General features: G+C 38.2%; 1 protein-coding gene across 14 annotated transcripts in view; it reads right to left on the bottom strand.

The window, feature by feature from the left end:
- ZNF565 (zinc finger protein 565) overlaps positions 1–24,869 on the bottom strand; it is a 33,508-nt gene that overhangs the window by 6,511 nt on the left and 2,128 nt on the right. For 6 of the 14 annotated variants that reach the window (XM_073226269.1, XM_073226268.1, XM_073226262.1 and 3 more), the window contains 3 exons: positions 8,941–9,102; positions 7,837–8,099; positions 6,593–6,674 (listed from right to left, as the gene is read on the bottom strand). In XM_073226269.1, the coding sequence (XP_073082370.1) occupies positions 6,593–6,674; positions 7,837–8,031 (277 nt within the window). In that variant the 5' untranslated portion in view covers positions 8,032–8,099; positions 8,941–9,102. The other 8 variants (XM_073226270.1, XM_073226265.1, XM_073226266.1 and 5 more) reach the window with 6 other exon arrangements.

Here is a 24,869-nt window from a genome sequence, read left to right as displayed (position 1 = left end):
TGGGCATTTTCACATTATTAACTCATGTAACAACCACAATAACTATATGATTAAGGTACTAGTTTCATCTCATTTGCAGAGGAGAAAGCTGAAGCACAGAGAATTTAAGTAATTCACCTAAACTCAGATCTAGCGAGCAGAAGAGCCAAGATTCGAACTCAGTCTGTTTGTGAAGTCTGTACCCTTAGCCATTACACAAGTTTACCTCTCAAAAGTTAAGAGAATAAATGAATTGCTAAGGTAGGTAACGTGAGAAGCTATTTTAAGAAAATAAGTATTTTTCTAAAGGGTAAAGTACTTCCAGGAAAAAGGATCCAAAATACAGGTAAAACGGTGGCTTCTGGGGAATGAGGGAGCACATCCCTTTTTGAAGTGGGAGAAAAATGTGAAAGAAGAAAAAACAGAGAGGAATTCACTGGGGGAAGGGCAGGCTCCCTTGGGAGTTGATGCTGACAAGGTTTTTGCTCTTCATGTCTCAGGCCATTATTCTGCAGTTTTCACTTTGGCTTTGAGAGACGCCTCTCAGCGATAACTCATGTTACTGTATCTGCTGACTTACGCTGGGCTATTATTCCCAACAACCTCAGCCACTGATCAGCCCTGGCTCACCTGGGCACCAGGGTCCTGTCATATTTGCAATCATCCAGGGTTCTCTCCCTTGCTCCAATAAGGAAATGACATCAGGCTTAGAAATGCAAAGTCCTGTTTATAGGAAAAGAAATGGGATATGATTATACTGTCTCAAAATTCAAACCCAGTCCCTTGGTCACCAAGGAAGAGAGGCAATTACATGAAGGAAGGTGTTAAGGTTGTCCAGGGGTTTGGAAGACGGAGGTGCCAATGGAACTACCCATTTTCACATTCAGAAAGCACCAACAATTCCCTTGGGAACAGAGAACAGAAATTTAGCCAGAAACTACATCTCCCTGGAAATTCACCAAGAAGATATCAGAAATTCCAGAACACTAGCCCTGACGTACTTAGGGTGGATAACTATGGTGGTTATTCTCCATTTAACCTCTCCCCAATCCATTCCTTGCTGTTCCTGACCCGGCTGTGTCCCAAACAGCTTACCTCTAAGGACAGTATTACCCTGGCCCTGTGTTTCTCATTTGGTTTGGCAGATGGAAAGCATCAACAGGAGGCCAGTGGGCAGGATGAGAGAGAGAGCCCAGGTATTTCTTATCCCGGTTGTCCCTCCTTTCACCCAGGAGCTCTGGAGGTGGCTACAGTTGCTACTGACCAGGCTCGTCTCCGTGACTCCAGCTCTCCTCATCACCCAGTGGCAGTGTTTTTCCTCCTTTACTCCTCCAGGCCAGAGGGGGCAGCCTCTCACTGCTGGAGTCCCTGGGAGCCCTGTTTCCTGGCTGGCCCTGTATTATACCATATCCTTACCTAGTGAGACCAAGTTACTGAAGTTCTCCAAAGTCACATCCCTGTACAGGTCTCTCTGGGCAGGTTCCAGGCTCTTCCATTCCTCCCGAGAGAACTCTATGACCACATCCCCAAATGTCACCAATCCCTGAAATAATAAATCCATGTATTACTAGCAAATGAAAGGACTTTTGCGTATTTTGAAAATTTTTGTAACAAATGAAAAAAAAAGTATACAGAGTAGTATAATGACCCTCATGAATCCATCACTATGTTTCAACAACTAACAAGAATTTTCAAATCTTGCTTCATCATTTCCTTCTGTCTTTTGACCTCTGGTGTGTTTTGAGGCAAATCCTACATCCAAACAGCATAGTATTTTACCTACTAAGACTTTAGTATCTAACAGATTAGATTTTTTAAAAAAATAAAAAGTACAATAACTAGAATATCACTATCATACTTAATTAACAGTAATTTCCTAATAACCAGATCAAGTTTCAAATTGCCCCAATTTTCTTGAGAGCTTTTATATACTTGGTTTATTCAAATCAGAATTCAAACTAGATCCATACATTACATTTAAATGGTTGACTTCCTAAAGCCTCTCAAATTTCTAACAGTCCCTACAAACCCTTAAAAACTTTTTACTGCTATTAATTTATTAAGAAACATTTGAATCAGCAGAATTTCCCACATTCTATATTTGGCCAATTGCATCTTCATTTTGTAGTTTTAACATGTTTCCATACTTCCATATTTTCTGTAAAACATTTCTCCAAGTCCTATATTTTAAGACAAAGATCTGAGGCCTGATTCACCTATTTTTGGAGAGCCATGGATATGTCAGAGATGGTACTGTGTACTTCCTATAGCATCCTCCTAGGAGGTATATGACTGGTTGTCCCATTTTTAATAAGGTTACAACTGATGAGTAAGTGCAGGTTTTAACAACCTGACTAATCCAGGAAAATGTATGTGAAGTGGAAAGAGAGGAGACAGAGAAGGGTGCTGTAGGAAGGAGGCGATGAAACAAGCAAGCCCAACTAGGGCTGAGGCTATGTCATGAAGGAAGTACATTAGCTGTTTTATCTGAGTAAAGGCCTACATGCTCTTAGATACTCCTGTGGCTACAGATAAAACCTTTCATACAGCAGGACTCTTACTTTCCACAGGGGTCTGGGAATAAGCAAAATCTAGCTAAGTGGGGTCTAATAAATAAACAAAACAGCATTATGTGAAACACACAGCAAACATGGGCCTTGCAAATCATAAAGAATTTATTTTTAAGCTTTAAATTTTTTTATACTTTAAAAAGGGATTTTTAAATTACTTTTACCATTTCTCCTTTGAGATAATAAAAAAAGATAGAATCCAAAATGTCTCATAAATTTTTATCTTAAAACATAGGACTTACTGAAATTTAAAAACTATCCTGAAGACAAAGGGTCATAATTAGGCTGTGGATCTCAACCCAGATTATACCTTCACCTTCAGGACCTATTGAGGATCATGCAGGGATAGTCCAGTTGTCACAGTGTTGGGGGAGGTTGGGCTGGGAGGGCAGTGTGCTACTGGCATTTAGTGCCTGGCATCAGGAATGCTAAGGGTCCTAAATTATCTGGGCCACATACCCAAAAGTGTCCCATACAACAAAGAATTGTACTGTTGAAATCAACAGTATCTTCACTGAGAAGAGTCATTAGACATTACAAGCATTTTTTTAATGGAAAATTTTATTATAAACACAAGGATTTTTATTTGTTACATAATTATACACCTTATATCTTGTAAGATATAATCATTCTATTATTTGAGGGCATTTAGTTTAAACAAGATCTATAACATCTTCAATGTTTATTATTATATTTGTTAATAATCTATCCTCCTTCACTGTTCACTTTTCCTTGTTGCTGAAATAAGAAAGCTAATGGAGGGTGTACCTCAGTCACACAGCTGTGGCCCACAACCAACACATACCATTAATCTCAAAATGGACTATTTTATGGTTATTCATCTGTCATAAATTCTCCTGCAAGACTGAATAACTTTCTGTAAATTAGTCCCCAATCACATCCCTCATCCTGAGGGTCTCACAAAACAGGAGATGTCACCACATACTGAGACCAAGACTAACCTCTCCAGCTCTGACCATGTCTATATGAAAGAGGTACGGCTGGCAGCTTCTACTGCAAACACCTAGGCACTGGATAAATTGTAACAAACACCCTATTAAATGCATTTCTAAGCTCTGGAGAAGGTAAGGAAAATTAAATCCCAGAGCTAACAAAAGAAGCAACACATGAACACACATACCCAGGTTGAACCAAGAGAGGTAAATGACTATGTCAGCAAGGCTACAGTGCAGTCAAACATTTTGGGGATCAGCCTTAGCACGGGGCCTGGGACACATAGCAACTGGGGTGTGAACAACCCATGGCCCGCACGTAAAGCTTGGATCCTAGGGGAGTGAAATGCTGGGCTCCAGTGAAAACCTTGCTGGCAGAGTATCAAGGAACTTGCTGCACTCCATATAGAAAGAAAAGGATTATCACTTACAATAATATAACTATCACTTATAACCTATTACTCCTACTAATATAATTTCCTTTGCCAATCTATAACAAAGGTCCTTTTTTCCAGTGAGTCAGGAATTCAAAGTAACATCATTCATGTAGTTGGGGGAAACCCAAAAGAAATATTAAAATGTTCTGAGTTTGAGAACACTTTTAGGTGCAAAACCACTCTGAAGGATGGCATCCTCTCTACCCAGTTCCCTAAGGTCTATCACATACTAAGTCAACAAAGACAATTTAATGGGGAAAGATTAGTCTTCTTAACAAACAGTGCTGAGACAAATGGATATCTGAATGCAAAGAATGAAGTTGAACACTACCTCACACCATATATAAAAATTGACTCAAAATAGACTGTTGACCTAAATGTATAGCTAAAACTGTAAAACTCTTAGAAGAAAGCATAGAAGTATATCTTCATGACCTTGGTCCGGCAATGGTTTCTTAGATATGACACCAAACACAGTGACAAAGGAACAAAAGATAAAATTAACTTCCTAAGTAAAAGCTATTGTACTATAAATAATTGCACCAAGAAAGTGAAAATACAACCCACAAAACTGGGAGAAAATATTTTCAAATCTTTTATCTAGAATGTAAAAAGAGCTCTCACAACTCAAAAATAAAAAGATAATACAATTAAAAGCTAGGCAAAGAATTAATAGAGATGTCTCTAAATACACAAATGGCCAATAAGCATATAAAAAGATGTTCAACATCACTAACCATTAAGGAAATGCAAATCAAAAGTACAATAAGATGGCACTTCATATCTATTATGATGGCTATTATCAAAAAACAAACAACAAGTATTGATGAGGATGTGGACAAATCAGAAACCTTATATTGCTGGAGGAACATAAAATGGGGCAGGCACTTTGGAAAACAGTTTTGACTGTTTCTCAAAATGTTAAACAGAGTTATCAGGTTAACGAGCAATTCCACTCCTAGATACAGAGAAATGAAAATGCATGTCCACCTCAAAACACCCCAAGGTTCATAGCAACATTCTTCATGACAGCCACAAAGCAGAAACAACCAAAATGTCCACAGAATGATGAGTCTCAACAAAATGTGATTTATACATATTTCCATGGAATATTATTTGGTACAAAAACAAATGAAGTACTGATACATGCTACAACATAGATAAACTTGAAAACATTACACTAAGTGAAAAAAAATACAGAAATAAAAGATAAAATATTATAAGCTTCCATTTATATGAGATGTACAGAATAGGCAAATCCATAGAGACAGAAAGTAAATTAGTGGCTGCAAGTGGACGAGGAGGGAGCGACTGGGAATGACTGATGTAGACAGGATTTCTTTTTTGGGTAATGAAAATGTTCTAAAATGGACCATGCTGATGGTTGTACAACTCTGAAAGTATACTAAAAACCACTGATCTGTACACTTACATGGGTGAATTTCCTTGTACATGAATTATATATTCAATAAATAAAACTGTTAAAAATGTTTTACAGAAACTTTTGTTAATGCTGGTTAAATGTATCAATATTTACCAAATTAAAAGTGAGAAATTTAAAAAATACTAACTTATGAAAATGACCAATAATAAACCTGCAACATGTAAACAACATATATTTTATGAAAAATAACTCTATTGTCAAAAATTAATAGCCTTGTTTTATAGTTTTGTAAATCTCTTTAATGACTGGCTGAATAAAAGTTGGATTTTTACATCTGCTTCTGCATTCAGTGTGTTGGGGTAACACATACCACACAGCTTCTGGGAAACTCCATAATACACTCATTGAAGAATGTGAATGAAAAAGGCAAATAACATGGTTCTCAAAATAATACATTATTATAAAAATAATTTTGACCCTCCCCAACCCCTGAAAGGGCCTCAAGTTTTCCTGGGTCATACTTTGAGAACTGCTGATCTAGTGTTACACAATTTAATATGAATGATTTGAAAACATGTTGTATTGAGTGAAAAATGTCTGATAAAAATATAACTTCATGTCAAATTTGAAAACAAAACTCAATAGTATGTTGCTCAGTATGCATTCATATATGGTAAAACTATTATAAAAATCAAAGGACTGCTAAATACAAAATTAAAAGTAGTCAATACTATTGGTGGGAATGTTAATGTGATATGGGAAGGGGTATCACCTGGGAAGGGAATGTAGGATGCTTAGATGGAATATTAATCTGGGTGATGAATACATTGATATTATTTATTCTTCATACCACATATGTTATAGATATGTTTTTGTATATATTCTTTGATAATATGACATGTTTTATGAATTTTTAAGGCTGGTGTGACATTTAAAAATACAAGAAAGGAAACCACCTAGGTTAGTGGAAAAGATTAAAGTTATCTCTTCTTTGGCCCCACTCAACCATGATTCTGATAAGGAAGGCTCTCAGATTATATTAAGAGAATATGTTTTTGATCCACTGGCACTCTGATACGGGCATTGTGCACATATATCTATACTGTTGGAGAAGAGAGAGCCACTAAGTGAAGTGGAGCACCACCATTCACTCCCTGGAATGAAGAAACTGAAGGGATCAGCAAGACAGGGAAGTCTCAGGATAAAGAACACAAATGCTCATACAATGTGGAAGAGATTATTTCAAGGATGGAGGAAATTTCAACTTACCTGCGCCATGGCTTTTAGAACTCCCTAGCAGCTCTGATTTCTTTAGATGGTTCTCTTGGACAAGGGCAGTGTCCTGAAAAAGCTGAGTAGGGGTAGAAAGGGGAAATCTCTCATAAACCAAGCTCACCTCCGCGCCCCTTAATAGACAAGCTTAAAACAATTGTACTTCCAGTGTCCCTGTTCTCCTTCCCTTGCCCTCCCCTTGTCCCTCAACACAACACTAATATCAAGAACTAGAGAGTTAACAAAAGTCAGACCCTCCCTACACTCTAGGGGAACCAAAAGATGGATTCAGAGGAAGTGTACTCCAGCACGGACACAGAATCCATGCACCTCAGCAGGAGGAATTCTAGCCTTGAGAGCCTCCCATTTTGCTGATGCTGACCCTATACCCTAGCTGGCTCCCACCTACTCCAAATAATTTTCCCCTGCAGCTGCAGCAGGGAGGATCACAATTCACTCACTTTACTCTCTGTAAAGATGAGGACAGCACCTGCAGGCTAGGAGTACAGCATTATCTGTCCTGAAAAAACACAGCCCTAAAAACACTCTTAGCTTCTCTGGGCTCACCAGGAAAACCACCTGGGGCACCTCCCTGGCTCTATTTCCTTCTTCATATCTTTGCTGATGTTAAGATGTTAAACAGAGTTGGGTGAAAAAGGTAGGTGATAGAACAGTATGTAACCCTATTTTTATAGGAAGAATATACATGTACACACATGCATGTGTGCAGGCACAGATGAACTGAAAGGATTAATTAAATTTTTATATAACATTTTTCTCTAGATGTATAATTACAGGGGAATCTTCGGTTTTTCTGTATTTTCAAGTTTTCCCTTAAGGCTATGTTTTATAATCACAAATAATCCCTTCCTCCTCATTGTGGAGGGTGGATTATTAAAGGAAATATGAATGGAGTGACTTATGAGTGACAGTGGGGTGCCTTGTATGCTGAAGGAGCTTGATTTTCTCCATAGTTTTAGAGCCTTTGAGGATATATTCTCAAACACTTTTCACGAGGAGTTAAGGTTTCATATCAAAGTCTTCCTGTTTCCTTAGTCCCCTCACTCAGCTGTACAGAGACCTCTCTCAACCCTCTTTTCACAGTCCAGGATGTCCTTCTTGCTCCAAAAACAAATCATAGCTAATTTACAGAAGTAACTCTTACACCTAGAAAAAGAAATGAACTTTAGCCAGTGTCATTAGGTTAGTAATTAGTTTAATTACTAATGTTTCACCATTACCCAGTTTTCTTCTCCTTTTGGGCACATAGAACATAACATTTTCCAGCCCTTTGCAGTTAGGTAGGGCCATAAACTGGTTTTAGCCAACAGAACATGAGCTGAGGTGATGTGTGTGACTTCAGTCTGAGGCACTGGGAAGATGGCACAGTGCTCCAATCTTTCTATTCCGATTTGGTGGCCAAGGAGGCTGTGCATTTCAGATGCTGCAGCTATAGGATGGTGGAGTTTCCTTCAGTCTGGGATCCTACCTATGCTGATGCCTACTGGATACATAACATATTAGGAACAAGAAATGAAGTTATTTTGGAAGTCACTGAGATTTGGGGGGTGTTTTGTACCAGTATAACAGCCTGTTCTAAGTTAAACACTAATTCAGTTATACTCTGACTACATTAAAAAAAATTTTTTTATTTTATATTTTATATGACTCAGGCCCTTGCTCAATGTGAGAAAGAACAATTAACAACAAAAAAAGAGGAAGCTTTCAAAAATAACAGAGCAGAACTGTCCATTTCCAACTTTGTATAACTCAAAGGGAAATTTTCAAACCCACAGTGTGAAACCAAAGACGCTGAAAAGGCAGATTATGAGTAATGGGGCAAGTTGATCTTGACCTAGCAAAACCATGTTCCTCTAGATCTCTAACATCAAATCTTTGTATAAATCCTTCTGAGCAAAGTTCAGTCATCCACACACCATCTGGTAAAGCTTGAAGCTACGTCCCTGGATTTCCCTACTTCTAAATTGACAAGATATTCTTATTCTTTAAAGGCCATGGGTCTCACCTCACACATCAACTGGGAGAAGCTGCCATGGCATGAGAAATACATCTGTATAGGTTATAAAAGTGATGGGCAATTTGTGGTCCTACTTGTAAAATATACACATATATCAATAAAGACGATATAGATAAATTAGATGGAAAATGTCTAGGACGTTTTATCCTTAAAGGCTACTTTGGTTATCTCTGGGTTATGATCTTCAATTTTCTTAGTTTTACTTAAGTATAGTTTTTTCAATAACCATACATTGATTTTTAAATATATATTTTTAAGTTCTGTTAAATGTAAGCTACTCCCAAATAGTAGATGAAAAAGAAAATACCTTTTATTTTTAAACAATCTTCTGTTGAACATGAAATAATAGCTTAGGATAAGAAACAGTTGTATTTTCACTGAATGGCTTTTGTTGTTTCTGCTTTGTCAGCTCCCAATTGTCGCAAACTTCTTGATTTGGTAACTATATTCATGTGTGCTGGAGGTTTGCCTGGAAAAGAACTAAAAGTCACTTGGGCCACATCCTGCCACCAAATGAAATGGTGTACTTTTGTTTCTACCTGTACATATAACAGTAACAATATTATACACACCAGTAATAGTAGTATAAATTCAGATACTTGTACCCGATTCCAATGTGTGTAAGTATGTGTGTGTGGGGATCTTCCTACACATATTACACCAAGCAATTCTCAAACACCAGCAGAGTGTTGGAGAACTCAACTCAATTCTGATGCCATCTGCCTGGAGACAGCACCTGATTCCCCAGGTTAAGGGCTCCATCCTACAAGACTGCCCTCCACCCTGCACTCCAGATGCCTGTCGCAAGCCCCAGGCAGTTCCCTGTGCTTCTGACCTACCGGCTACAGATTGGAGGTTGCTGTGACCTCCCCCTTAGGTTGGATTAATATGCTACTGTGGCTCACAGAACTCAGGAAAACGCTTACATTTACCAGTGTAATAAGGATACCATAAAGGATACAAGTTAACAACCTGATGAAGAGAGACATAGGGCAAGGTTCCAAATAATGGAGCTTCTATCCTTACGGAGCTTGGGGCCTGGCTCAGAGGCATGTGGAGGCGCTCTGGTTCCCCAAGCTTGAGGGTCTCTCTGACCAAGAAGCAGGATCCAACCAAGCAGAGCAGGCAAAGCAGAGCAGAGAGAGCGAGCTCTTCTCACGGGTTTTTATAAGGGCTTCACTGCATAGTCATGACTGATTAAATTACTGGCCATCGGCTGATTCAGTCTCCAGTCCTGCCCTTGGATGGGGGCGTCCAAAAGTCTAACATAACAAAACACCCGTAAGACTCTTCAGTGTTCTCAGGAACTGTGGATGAAGACCAACAATATCTGGGAAATACATATTTGGTCATTCATATGATATGACATGACAATGACTGCTCTGGTCATGCAATATCTCCTTCTTATGAATTCTCACAGCGTATTACCAGGATAAACTAGTGCTTTTTATCACCCTTTATGTTGGAAATTTGTATACTAGTTTTATCTCCCTGATTACATTATTTGTAACAAAAATAGAGACTATAACTTTTTAAAAGCATTTTGTCTCACCTAGTTCTAGATTAGGAATTTGCATATTTACAAATTCTTAATAAATATTTAATATCTCAGAGGAATTCATTATAAAAATACATGCAGTATACTCAAGAATACTTTTAGGACTATTTTACAACTAAAATTATAGAAATATAAATATCCTTTAGTAGGCAATAAAATTAATAAATTAAGGTACACTTCAGTAATAAAATACTATACAGTGATTTTACAAATATAGTATTACCATAACCAATGCATAATTAAATGAGGCAGGCAGGTTATAGAACTTATACAAAAGTGATAACACTATAGAGAATAAAGCAAGATAGGATTAAAGATGGTGGCATGAGAGGAGAGACAGAGGCTTCCTCCTAAAACTGGATACAATTAGAAAATATAGTTGGTGCATCTAATCCTGAGAGAGCAACAGGAAAGAGGACAGCACCAGACTGCATACACCTGGAGAAAAGGGCAGACCTAACAGAACAGGATAACATACCAAAGCTGTGGCTGGGTGGGACCCAAGCCCTTCCCCTACCCCAGCTCATCAGTGGGAGGAAGAGAAACGGAGTGGGGAGGGAGTGGAAGGCCTGGGACTGCTGAGTACCTAGCTCCGGAGATCTGCTCTGGAAGCATAAACCTACATTTCATGGTGCTTGCATGGTACTCTCGTGATCACCGGGTTGGAAAGTTAATACAGGCAGAATTCCTGAGGAGACTGAGATTCCAGCCACTTGTGGAAAGCAGGAATCCATATCCAGCTGCTCTGGGACAAAAGCTTATACCTGTGTGCTTGGCCCACTGGTTAAGGTAGTGGAGACAGGCACAGCAGCCGAAAAGCGTGGAACAGCTCTTTCCTCCCCCCAGGCACCAACACTGCTCCCCTGCAACCCCTGACATTGCTTCAGGGGCTGAGTAGCTCCAGAGTAGAGCTTCTGGACACTAGAGGGCACCATATACAAATATGAAACGCCAAAGGAACCTGGTCCAGAGAAAAATTAATATAATTCCGGAGATAGATTTAAATGACATGGTCCTTATGACTCTTCCTGAAAGGGAGTTCAAAATAAAAATCAACATGCTAATGGAGGTATGGAAAGATATCCAAGAACTCATGAATGAATTCAGGTCAGAGATCCAATCACTGAAGAGCATGATGGGAGGGTATTAAAAGCAGGTTGGATACAGTGGAGATGATACATGAAATAGAAACTAGAGAAGAGGAATACAAAGAAGCTGAGGCACAGAGAGAAAAAAACGATCTCTAAGAATGAAAGAATATTGAGAGAACTGGGTGACCAATACAAACGGAACAATATTTGCATTATAGGGACACCAGAAGAAGAGGAGAAAGAGAAAAGGATAGAAAGTGTCTTTGAGGAGGTAGTTGCTGAAAACTTCCCCTGTCTGGAGGAGATAGTCTCTGAGGCCATGGAGATCCACAGATCTCCCAACACAAGGGACCCAAGGAAGATAACACCAAGACATATAGTAATAAAATTGGCAAAGATCAAGGATAAGGACAGACTATTAAAAACAGTTAGAGAAAGAAATAAGATCACATACAAAGGAAAGCCCATCAGGCTAACGTCAGACTTCTCAGCAGAAACCTTACAGGCCAGAAAGGAGTGGCATGGTGTATTTAATGCAATGAAGCAGAAGGACCTGGAACCAAGATTACTTTATCTGGCAAGATTATCATTTAAATTTGAAGGAGGGATTAAACAATTTCCAGATAAGCAAAAGCTGAGAGAATTACCTCCCACCATTTCTACAGTCTATTTTGGAGGGACTGCTACAGATGGAAGTGTTCCTAAGGTTTAATAGCTGTCGCCAGAGGAAATAAAACCATAGTAAAGAAAGTAGAACAGCTAATTACTAAGCAAATGCAAAATTAAATCAACTATCCCCAAAGTCAATCAAGGGATAGACAAAGAATACAGAATATGATACCTAATATATAAAGAATGGAGGAGGAAGAAAAAGGAGGAGAAAAAGAAAAGAACCTTTATATTGTGTTTGTAACAGCATATTAAGTGAGTTAAGTTAGACTCTTAGATAGTAAGGAAGTTACCCTTGAACCTTTGGTAACCACAGATGTAAAGCCTGCAATGGCAATAAGTACATACCTATTGATAATTACCCTAAATGTAAATGGAATGAATGCACCAATCAAAAGACATAGAGTCACTGAATGGATAAAAAAACAAGACCCATCTATATGCTGCCTGCAAGAGACTCACTTTAAACCCAAAGACATACACAGACTAAAAGTGAAGGGATGGAAAAAGATATTTCATGCACCTAACAGAGAGAAAAAAGCAGGAGTTGCAATACTTATACCAGACAAAATAGACTTCAAAACACAAGAGAGTCACAAGGGACAAAGAAGGACATTACATGATAAAGGGGTCAATCCAACAAGAAGATATAACCATTATAAAAAATATCTATGAAGGCGGAGCCAGGATGGCGGCGTGAGTAGAGCAGCAGAAATCTCCTCCCAAAACCACATATATACATGAAAATATAACAAAGACAACTCTTCCTAAAATAGAGACCAGAGGACACAGGACAACATCCAGACCACATCCACACCTGTGAGAACCCAGCGCCTCGCGAAGGGGGTAAGATACAAGCCTCGGCCCGGCAGGACCCGAGCACCCCTCCCCCCGGCCCCTGGTGGGTGGAGAGGAGTCAGCAGGGAGGGAAAGAGAGCCCAGGACTGCTGAACACCCAGCTCCAGGATTCCAGACCAGAGCACAGACACAGTGCATGCGTGGGGTACTGGACACTAGGGAAACAGGGCGGCAGGACCGGTGAGCAGGTGCCTGAGGCTGATGCCGGAGAACAAAGAAACGGGAGCGGTTTTTTTTTTGGCGAGTGCTTTTTGGAAGCCTTAAAGGGACAGGGACCCCAATACTAGGAAAACAGGGCAGCAAGACCAGTGAGCGGGTGCCTGAGACCGGTGCCTGAGGACAAAGAAAATCATGTTTTTTTCCCTTTTTTTTTGGCAAGTGCTTTTTGGAAGCCTTGAACAGACAGGGACCCCAATACTAGGGAAACAGGGAAGCAAGACCGGTGAGCGGGTGCCTGAGACCGGTGCCTGAGGACAAAGAAAGTCGCACGTTTTTCCTTTTTCTTTTTTTTGGCGAGTGCTTTTTGGAAGCCTTAAAGGGACAGGGACCCCAATACTAGGAAAACAGGGCAGCAAGACCAGTGAGCGGGTGCCTGAGACCAGCGCCTGAGGACAAAGAAAATCGCGTGTTTTTCCCTTTTTTTTTTTTTTTCTCTTTCATTGTTGCTGTTGGTGTTTTGGTTTGGAGAGTGCTTTTTGGAAGTCTTAAAGGGGCAGGACAGGACACTTAGTCCAGAGGCAGGGAATCTTGGGATCTCTGGGCACTCTAAGCCCCTGGGCAACAGGGAGCACAGAGGCCCCTTATGGAGATAAATAGCCTCCTGGCCACTCCCCCTCCAACGGGGCTCCACCATTTTGGAGGAGCAGCCCCAGCCAGGCCACGCCCACAGCAACAGCCGAGATAAACTCCAAACCAACCGGGCAGGTAGCTGAAGCCCTGTCTGTGCACAGCTCTCAAGCATAAGCCACTAGAGGTCGCTATTCTCCCAGGAGAGGAAGGCCACAAACCAACAAGAAGGAAAGCTCTCCCAGCTGTCACTCGTACCAGCTCTGCAAACTGTCTCTATCACCATGAAAAGGCAAAACTACAGGCAGACAACGACCACAGAGACAACACCTGAGGAGACAGACCTAACCAGTCTTCCTGAAAAAGAATTCAAAATAAAAATCATGAGCATGCTGACAGAGATGCAGAGAAAAATGCAAGAGCAATGGGATGAGATGCAGAGAAAAATGCAAGAGCAATGGGATGAAGTCCGGAGGGAGATCACAGATGTCAGGAAGGAGATCACAGAAGTGAAACAAACCCTGGAAGAATTTATAAGCAGAATGGATAAGATACAAGAGGCCATTGAAGGAATAGAAACCAGAGAACAGGAACGTATAGAAGCTGACATAGAGAGAGACAAAAGGATCTCCAGGAACGAAACAACACTAAGAGAACTATGTGACCAATCCAAAAGGAATAATATTCGTATTATAGGGGTACCAAAAGAAGAAGAAAGAGGAAAAGGGATAGAAAGTCTCTTTGAAGAAATAATTGCTGAAAACTTCCCCAAACTGGGGGACGAAATAATCGAACAGACCACAGAAATACACAGAACCCCCAACAGAAAGGATCCAAGGAGGACAACACCAAGACACATAATAATTAAAATGGCAAAGATCAAAGACAAGGAAAGAGTTTTAAAGGCAGCTAGAGAGAAAAAGGTCACCTATAAAGGAAAGCCCATCAGGCTAACATCAGACTTCTCGACAGAAACCCTACAGGCCAGAAGAGAATGGCATGATATATTTAATGCAATGAAACAGAAGGGCCTTGAACGAAGGATACTGTATCCAGCACGACTATCATTTAAATATGATGGCGGGATTAAACAATTCCCAGACACGCAAAAGCTGAGGGATTTTGGTTCTCACAAACCACCTCTACAGGGCATCTTACAGGGACTGCTCTAGACGGGAGCACTCCTAAAAAGAGCACAGAACAAAACATACAACATATGAAGAATGGAGGAGGAGGAATAAGAAGGGAGAGAAGAAAAGAATCTCCAGACAGTGTATATAGCAGCTCAATAAGCAAGCTAAGTTAGGCAGTAAGATACTAAAGAAGCTAACCTTGAACCTTTGGTAACCACGAATCTAAAGCCTGCAATGGCAATAAGTACATATCTCTCAATAGCCACCCTAAATGTAAATGGACTTAATGCACAAATCAAAAGACACAGAGTAATAGAATGGATAAAAAAGCAAGACCCATCTATATGCTGCTTACAAGAAACTCACCTCAAACCCAAAGACATGCACAGACTAAAAGTCAAGGGATGGAAAAACATATTTCAGGCAAACAACAGTGAGAAGAAAGCAGGGGTTGCAGTACTAATATCAGACAAAATAGACTTCAAAACAAAGAAAGTAACAAGAGATAAAGAAGGACACTACATAATGATAAAGGGCTCAGTCCAACAAGAGGATATAACCATTCTAAATATATATGCACCCAATACAGTAGCACCAGCATATGTGAAGCAAATACTAACAGAACTAAAGAGGGAAATAGACTGCAATGCATTCATTCTAGGAAACTTCAACACACCACTCACCCCAAAGGATAGATCCACCGGGCAGAAAATAAGTAAGGACACACAGGCACTGAACAACACACTAGAACAGATGGACCTAATAGACATCTATAGAACTCTACATCCAAAAGCAACAGGATATACATTCTTCTCAAGTGCACATGGAACATTCTCCAGAATAGACCACATACTAGCTCACAAAAAGAGCCTCAGTAAATTCCAAAATATTGAAATTCTACCAACCAATTTTTCAGACCACAAAGGTATAAAACGAGAAATAAATTCTACAAAGAAAACAAAAAGGCTCACAAACACATGGAGGCTTAACAACATGCTTCTAAATAATCAATGGATCAAAGAACAAATCAAAATAGAGATCAAGGAATATATAGAAACAAATGACAACAACAACACAAAGCCCCAACTTCTGTGCAGCGAAAGCAGTCTTAAGAGGAAAGTATATAGCGATCCAGGCACACTTGAAGAAGGAATAACAATCCCAAATGAATAGTCTAACATCACAACTATCGAAACTGGAAAAAGAAGAACAAATGAGGCCTAAAGTCAGCAGAAGGAGGGACATAATAAAGATCAGAGAAGAAATAAACAAAATTGAGAAGAATAAAACAATAGCAAAAATCAACGAAACCAAGAGCTGGTTCTTTGAGAAAATAAACAAAATAGATAAGCCTCTAGCCAAACTTATTAAGAGAAAAAGAGAATCAACACAAATCAACAGCATCAGAAATGAGAACGGAATAATCACAACAGACTCCATAGAAATACAAAGAATTATTAAAGACTACTATGAAAACCTATATGCCAACAAGCTGGAAAACCTAGAAGAAATGGACAACTTCCTAGAAAAATACAACCTCCCAAGACTGACCAAGGAAGAAACACAAAAGTTAAACAAACGAATTACGAGCAAAGAAATTGAAACGGTAATCAAAAAACTACCCAAGAACAAAACCCCAGGGCTGGACGGATTTACCTCGGAATTTTATCGGACACACAGAGAAGACATAATACCCATTCTCCTTAGAGTGTTCCAAAAAATAGAAGAGGAGGGAATACTCCCAAACTCATTCTATGAAGCCAACATCACCCTAATACCAAAACCAGGCAAAGACCCCACCAAAAAGGAAAATTACAGACCAATATCCCTGATGAATGTAGATGCAAAAATACTCAATAAAATATTAGCAAACAGAATTTAACAGTATATCAAAAGGATCATACACCATGACCAAGTGGGATTCATCCCAGGGATGCAAGGATGGTACAACATTCGAAAATCCATCAACATCATCCACCACATCAACAAAAAGAAAGACAAAAGCCACATGATCATCTCCATAGATGCTGACAAAGCATTTGACAAAATTCAACATCCATTCATGATAAAAACTCTCAATGGGAATAGAGGGCAAGTACCTCAACATAATAAAGGCCATATATGATAAACCCACAGCCAACATTATACTGAACAGCGAGAAGCTGAAAGCATTTCCTCTGAGATCGGGAACCAGACAGGGATGCCCACTCTCCCCACTGTTATTTAACATAGTACTGGAGGTCCTAGCCATGGCAATCAGACAAAACAAAGAAATACAAGGAATCCAGATTGGTAAAGAAGAAGTTAAACTGTCACTATTTGCAGATGATATGATACTGTACATAAAAAACCCTAAAGACTCCACTCCAAAACTACTAGAACTGATATCGGAATACAGCAAAGTTGCAGGATACAAAATTAACACACAGAAATCTGTAGCTTTCCTATACACTAACAATGAACCAACAGAAAGAGAAATCAGGAAAACAATTCCATTCACAATTGCATCAAAAAGAATAAAATACCTAGGAATAAACCTAACCAAAGAAGTGAAAGACCTATACCCTGAAAACTACAAGTCACTCTTAAGAGAAATGAAAGGGGACACTAACAAATGGAAACTCATCCCATGCTCATGGCTAGGAAGAATTAATATCGTCAAAATGGCCATCCTGCTCAAAGCAATATACAGATTTGATGCAATCCCTATCAAATTACCAGCAACATTCTTCAATGAACTGGAATAAATAATTCAAAAATTCATTTGGAAACACCAAAGACCCAAAGACCCTGAATAGCCAAAGCAATCCTGAAAAAGAAGAGTAAAGTAGGGGGGAATCTCACTCCCCAACTTCAAGCTCTACTACAAAGCCACAGTAGTCAAGACAATTTGGTACTGGCACAAGAACAGACGCATAGACCAATGGAACAGACTACAGAGCCCTGATATAAACCCAACCATATATGGTTAATTGATATATGATAAAGGAGCCATGGACATACAATGGGGAAATGACAGCCTCTTCAACAACTAGTGTTGGCAAAACTGGACAGCTACATGCAAGAGAATGAAACTGGATTATTGTTTAACCCCATACACAAAAGTAAACTGGAAATGGATTAAAGACTTGAATGTTAAGTCATGAAACCATAAAACTCTTAGAAGACAACATAGGCAAACATCTCCTGAATATAAGCATGAGCAACTTCTTTCTGAATCCACCTCCTCGAGAAAGGGAAACAAAAGCAAAAATGAACTCATGGGACTACATCAAACTAAAAAGTTTCTATATGGCAAAGGACATCATCAACATAACAAAAAGGCATCCTACAGTATGGGAGAATATATTTGTAAATGACATATCCCACAAGGGGTTAACATCCAAAATATATAAAGAACTTACACACCTCAACACCCAAAAAGCAAATAACCTGATTAAAAAATGGACAGAGGATATGAAGAGACAATTCTCCAAAGAAATTCAGATGTCCAACAGATACATGAAAAGATGCTCCACATCACTAATCATCAGGGAAATGCAAATTTAAACCACAATGAGATATCACCTCACACCAGTAAGGATGGCCAGCATCGAAAAGACTAAGAACAACAAATGTTGGCAAGGATGCAGAGAGGGGATCCCTCCTACACTGCTGGTAGGAATGTAAGCTAGTTCAACCACTGCGGAAAGCAATATGGAGGTTCCTCAAAAAACTAAAAATAGAAATACCATTTGACCCTGGAATCCCACTTCTTGGAATATACCCAAAGAATATAACTTCTCAGATTCAAAAAGACATATGCACCCCTATGTTCATCGCAGCACTTTTTACAATAGCCAACGTATGGAAGCAACCTAACTGTCCACCAGTAGATGAATGGATAAAGAAGATGTGGTACATATATACAATGAAATACTATTCGGCCATAAGAAAGAAACAAATTCTACCATTTGCAACAATATGGATGGAGCTGGAGGACATTATGCTCAGTGAAATAAGCCAGGTGGAGAAAGACAAATGCCAAATGATTTCCCTCATTTGTGGAGTATAACAATGAAGCAAAACTTAAGGAACAAAATGGCCGTAGACTCAGAGACTCCAAGAATGAGCTAGTGGTTACCAAAGGGGAGGGATGTGGGAGGGTGGGTGGGGAGGGAGGGAGAAGGGGACTGAGGGGTATTATGTTTAGTACACATGGTGTGGGGGATCACGGGGAGAACAGTGTATCACAGAGAAGGGATATAGTAGATCTCTGGCAACTTGCTGCACTGATGGACAGTGACTGCATTGGGGTATGGGTGGGGACTTGATAATGTGGGTGAATGCAGTAACCACATTGTTTTTTCATGTGAAGCCTTCATAAGAGTGTATATCAATCATACCGTAAAAAAAAAAAGAAGGAATAAAGCAATTATTAAAAAAAAAGTGGTAACACTATAATATCTCACAGAAAAATACTTGAAATATATCCATCAAAATATTAAGAATATCTTGGATGGAGGAAGTACATTTTTAAAGTTTCTAGATTTTTGCATTAAGTTTATATATTTCATAATAAAAATCATAATATATTCTTTCCACTTAAAAATAAATTACCAGAGTTGCAGTTGGTATTTATTTTCTTGGCAGTAGAAAAATTATTCAACAATTGAGCCAATGTCTATGACATGAATGGGGACAAAAAAAGGAAATTAGTGCAATGGAAGCAAATAACAATGGAAAGTTCTTTAACAGTCCTTTAAATGTTGACTCATATTCACTGGTACACTGAGATAACTTCATTATCAAAAACATCCTGTGAATGACCAGTTTCCAAGAAAGTGTAACTTCCAGATTAAGTAAGACCGTGCATGCAAAACAGAAAGCTTGGTATCAAATAAACAGCGAGTTTCTTCTCCAATCATAATTAAACATTTTTTGGATGGGATCTTTGTAAAACCTGAACATGTTTTAATTTACAATTTTGATCATTATTCAGACTCATCATTGATCATTATTTGATTCATCAGATCATTTCACTGTTCTGGTTAACTCTTTGTAAGTATATTTTTTAATTAGCTGGATAATATTCTATCACATGAATGTAATAGATGATGGAACATTCCTCTTCTGTTTCCCTGTTACAAATTTTGAACATCTCAAAGGCTATTACTAGGCTTTCTTTGATTTTAGACTTGTGGCTTTACATTGTCAGAGGTCACAAATCTGAAAATTTTATAAAATCATATATCTTCTTGCAAGAAAAATATTAAACGAATCAGTACCTGCAAAAATTGTGCATTAAATTTCAGGGTATCTGCAGAGCCTGACATTTAAGAGTAGAGACCAGGACCCTCTTTAAAACTTTGCTATAACCACTGACTTACAAACATCAAGTACTACTAACTGTATCCTTTTACTTTTCATGATTTAACCAAAGAACACAGGGATTTGGCCTGGAACAAATTTAAGACTAATGACCCAAATATCAAAATGCCAAAATAAAATTGGATCTGGTCACTGAGACAAACTTTTATCTGAATTCATGGTGAATTCAGACTTCTGTGATAGATCCTCAATCACACTGTTACTCCTAAAAGCCAGGAACAGCAGATCTTGTTTATCAACCCATACTGTGAAAATGAGAGCTACATGAGCTGGGCTATCTGCATGCAAATGTGCAGGGCCATCACTCATGAATCAACAAATCACAACCTTCCAAATGATGTAGATCTATGCTGCCAGAACTCTTGAGCACAGAAATAGTGAAAAGGAGAAACTGAACAACTTGATAATCAAAGATGAATTATCAGAGAACTAGATGTACCAGACTTTAAAATATACAATAAAGCCTCTATAACTAAAACAGTGTGGTACTGCATAAATAGACAAACAGACCAGTGGAGTAGAACAGAAGGCCTAGAAACAGTACCAAATATATAAGGAAATTTAAAATATGATTAAGATGGCATCTCAAGTCACTGGGGCAAAGACAAAGTTTTTAATAAATGGTGCTGGGTAGCCATTTGGAAAATATGAAATTAAATCCATACCTCATACCCCCTCAAAATTAAACTCCAAATGAACTGTAGATCTAAATGCAAAAGATGAAACCATACAGGTATTAAAAAACACAGGTAAATTCCTCTTTAATTCTTGGGTTGGAGAGGCTTTTAAAATCCAGAAGGAATAAAAGAAAATACTGGTAAATTTGACTACATAACACTACAAAAGTTTCATGACAAAAAATAACATAAACAAAATAAAAAGACAACTTGACAACCTGGGAGAAATACTTACATCATATATCACAGATGAAGGACGAATATTCCTAATATGTAAAGAATTCTTAAATATTCAAATAAAACACACACCAAAAAAAAAACAAAACTGAAAGAAAAATAAGAAAAAGATATGAAGAGAAAATTCACACAAATGATGTAAAAATGGCCTGTGAGCATAGAAAAGATGTTCATTGACATAGTACTAGAAGCAGTTAGACAAGAAAAAATAAGTAAAAGGCATTTGGTTTGGAAAGGAAGAAGTAAATTTATCTCTGTTCACAGATGATATGATTTTATAAAGTGTGTAGAAAACCCTACAGATTCTACAAAAAAACTGTTAGAACTAACAAATAAATACAGCAAAGCTGCAGGATACAAAATCAACACACAAAAATCAGCTGCACTTCTATACACTAACAGTGAACAGCTTGAAAAGGAAATTAGGAACATAATTCCATCTATGATAGTGTCAAAAACAACAAAATATTTAGGAATAAACTTAATCAAGGAAGCAAAAGACTTACACATTGATAACTATAAAACATTGCTAAAGATATGAAGAACAGAAATAAATGGACAGATACCCTGTGTTCAATGACTGAAATGCTTAGTATTGTTAAGATTTAATATTGGTCAGCTATGGATTGAATTGTGCCCTCCCCCCGCACCCTCCCCCTACCAAATTCATATGTTGAAGTCCTAACCTCTAGTGTCACTGTATTTGGAGATAGGGCCATTGTGGAAGTAACTAAAGTTAAATGAAATCCTATGGGTGGGGTCCTGCTATGACAGTACTAGTATCCCTATAAGAAGAGACAGCAGAGTGCTCACTTTCTGCCACGTGAAGACACTGTGAGAAGGTGGGTATCTGCAAGCCAGGAAGAACTCTCACCAGAATCCAAATATGCTGGCACCCTGATCTCAGACTTGCAGTCTGATTTGACCAAGATAGATGTCAATACTACCTAAAGTGATACACGGATTCAATGTAATCCTTATCAAAACCCCAACAATGCTTTTGCAGAAACAGAAAAATCCATCCTAAGACTCACATTAGAATCTCAAGGGATCCCAAAGAGCCAAAACAATCTTGAAAAAGAACAAAGTTGGAAGTCTCATACTTCCCGATTTCAAAACTTACTACAAAGCTACAGTAATCAAAACAGTGTGGTACTGCCATAAAGACTGATATCTAGACCAATGAAATAACATGGAAACCCAACATAAATAGTTAAGTGATTTTCAGCAAGGGTACCAAGACCATGCAATGGGGGGAAAGGACAGTCTTTTCAACAAAAGGTATTGGAAAAACTGGATGTCTACATGTAAAATGAAGTTAGACCCTTACCTAATACCATATATAAAAATTAACTCAAGATGGATCAAAGTTCCCAATATGAGCTAAAACTCTAAAGCTTTTAGAAGAAAACACAAGGAAAGATCTTTACAACACTGGATTTAATAATGACTTCTTGGATATGACAAAGCAACAAAAGGACTCTATCGACAGAATAAAAAGACAATCCTTGTAATGGGAAGAAATATTTGTAAATCATATATCTGACAAGGGATTGGTAGTTAAAACATAAAAAGAATTATTACATAACAACAAAAACAAACAACCTGAATAAAAAATGGGCAAGGGGCATGCATTTTTCCAAAGATATACAAATGGCCGGCAAAAATAAGAAAAGATCCCTAACATTGCTAATCACTAGGGAAATGCAAATCAAAACAACAATGAGATACCACTTCAGACACATTAGGATGGCTATTAAAAAGAAAAAAGTGTTAATAAGAATGTGCAGAAAAATTGGAAACCTTGTGCATTTTGCTGGTGGGGACGTAAAACAGTGCAGCTGTGGAAAATGGTACGGGGATTCCTCCAAAAAATTAAACACAAAATTACCATGTGATCTAGCAATTCCACTTCTGGGTATATACCCAAAAGAAGTGAAAGGAGGAACTTGAAGGTATTTGTAAACCTATGTTCACAGCACTATTCACAACAGTCAAAAGGTGTAAGCAACCCAAGCATCCATTGATGGATAAATGGATAAACAAAATGTGGTATATATGTGTACAGTGGGTTATCACTCAGTCTTAAAAGAAAGGAAATGCTGACATATGCTACGTGGATAATTCCTGAAGGCATTATGCTAAGTGAAATAAGCCAGACACAAAAGGATAGATACTGTATACTTCCACTTAAATTTTTAAAGAGACAGAAAGCAGAATAACAGTTTCTGGGGAGTGCAGAGAAAGGGGAATGGAGAGTCATTTGATGGATACAGTTTCAGTTTTGGAAGAAAAAAAGATGTATGGTGGTGATGGCTACACAACAATGTAAATGTACTTAATGCTACTGAATGGTACACTTAAAAACAGCTAACATGGTAAACTCTATGTGCATTTAACTTTTATGTATATTTAAATATAAGAAAACCCAACAAAATAAAGAGATTAGTTTCTTACAATGGGTGAGTGGGAATAGTGTGGAAAGAATCAGGGAACAGGACTGAGAAAGAAGGAATGGTGAAGGAATGATTGAGTAGATCTTTTTGTCTAATTCTGACTGTTAGACTCATGGTATGTTTCATATACTCAAAAAATAATTAAAATCAACCAGGATGTGTGTGTGTGGGAATCCAAAGTAAAATCCAAACAGTAACAAATGAACCTCCCTGCATTACAAGTGACTTAACATTACCATACAAAGGTTGTAGGGAAAACTACTTTCACTGTATACTGTATGACTAAAGACAAAAAAGAATTGTGTGAGGATATGGTAGTATGGGTTAGCAATTCTTAAACTACTTTCTACTCAGGACAGAGCAAAAAAAAAAAAATATATATATATATATATCTCTATATATATAGAGATATAGATATACACCATGGTTAATGTGAGTCGTTTATCACTGTCAGAGAAAGGAGCTATAAAAAAGTAAATAGAAAAAACAAAAAGTAAATGAAGAAGGCTAGAATAAACCCTGTGGTGTTGAATTGGAATTGGAGATATCATACAAAATCATGGATTGTCTGTATAGGTATACATACAAATAGATACAGATGTGTGTTTATTGAAACACAGATGTCATAGTTGAGAGGGACTGAAAGCAAGGACATCCCAGTAGCAATGAGCATATCTAATCTTGGTTTCTAAATACCATTTTCTAATAAATGGAGCCAGTGCTCCCTTGGAAATTTGGTGGTTCCAGGTCTGGGGCTGAAAAAGTACAAAATCAGCCTGGAACATCTTGTGGTGCCAGAAAATAAGAAAGTATTTAAAGAATAAATAAAAGGGACACAATGAAAAGACAGGAATCAACTTGAAGGGGCTTCCAAGGGCCCAATCTGGGACAATTTGAGCAACAAAATGGTAGTAATGGATTACAACCTATAGAATAAAAAAAGAGCCTCTATTTGTATAAATAATTTAGTAAATAAGTAGGGGAGAAGGAAACTCTACACTAGGATTCTAATTAATAAATGTAGAAGGAAGGATGGAAACAAAAAATCAACATTTGCAAATAGCCAGTAGTAACATTTTTAGGCAAGAATTATTATCAATGGATGTTAAGTGGGATGAGAAACTGGGTATTTACATAGGCTTAAAGTATTTCTCCACAAAACATATTAATTATAAGAAAAACAATGACTTTGCAGTGGAGAAATCTGTCAGACACTATATTAACCAACTGATTAAAGTTAACACCACTAATTATGAAATAAATCAAACTCATGGGCTCCTGATATGATGCACAGAGAAGAACACATCACTTTTGGGGTATTCTTGCCCCAAATACATACTCTGAATTTAATCATGAGGAAGCTTAAGACAACCTCAAATTGAGGAACAGTCAGTGCTGCAG

This window comes from Manis javanica, chromosome 17 (genome assembly GCF_040802235.1).
Source record: "Manis javanica isolate MJ-LG chromosome 17, MJ_LKY, whole genome shotgun sequence".
Classification (NCBI taxonomy): domain Eukaryota; kingdom Metazoa; phylum Chordata; class Mammalia; order Pholidota; family Manidae; genus Manis; species Manis javanica.
This window is presented reverse-complemented; position numbering and strand designations above follow the sequence as displayed.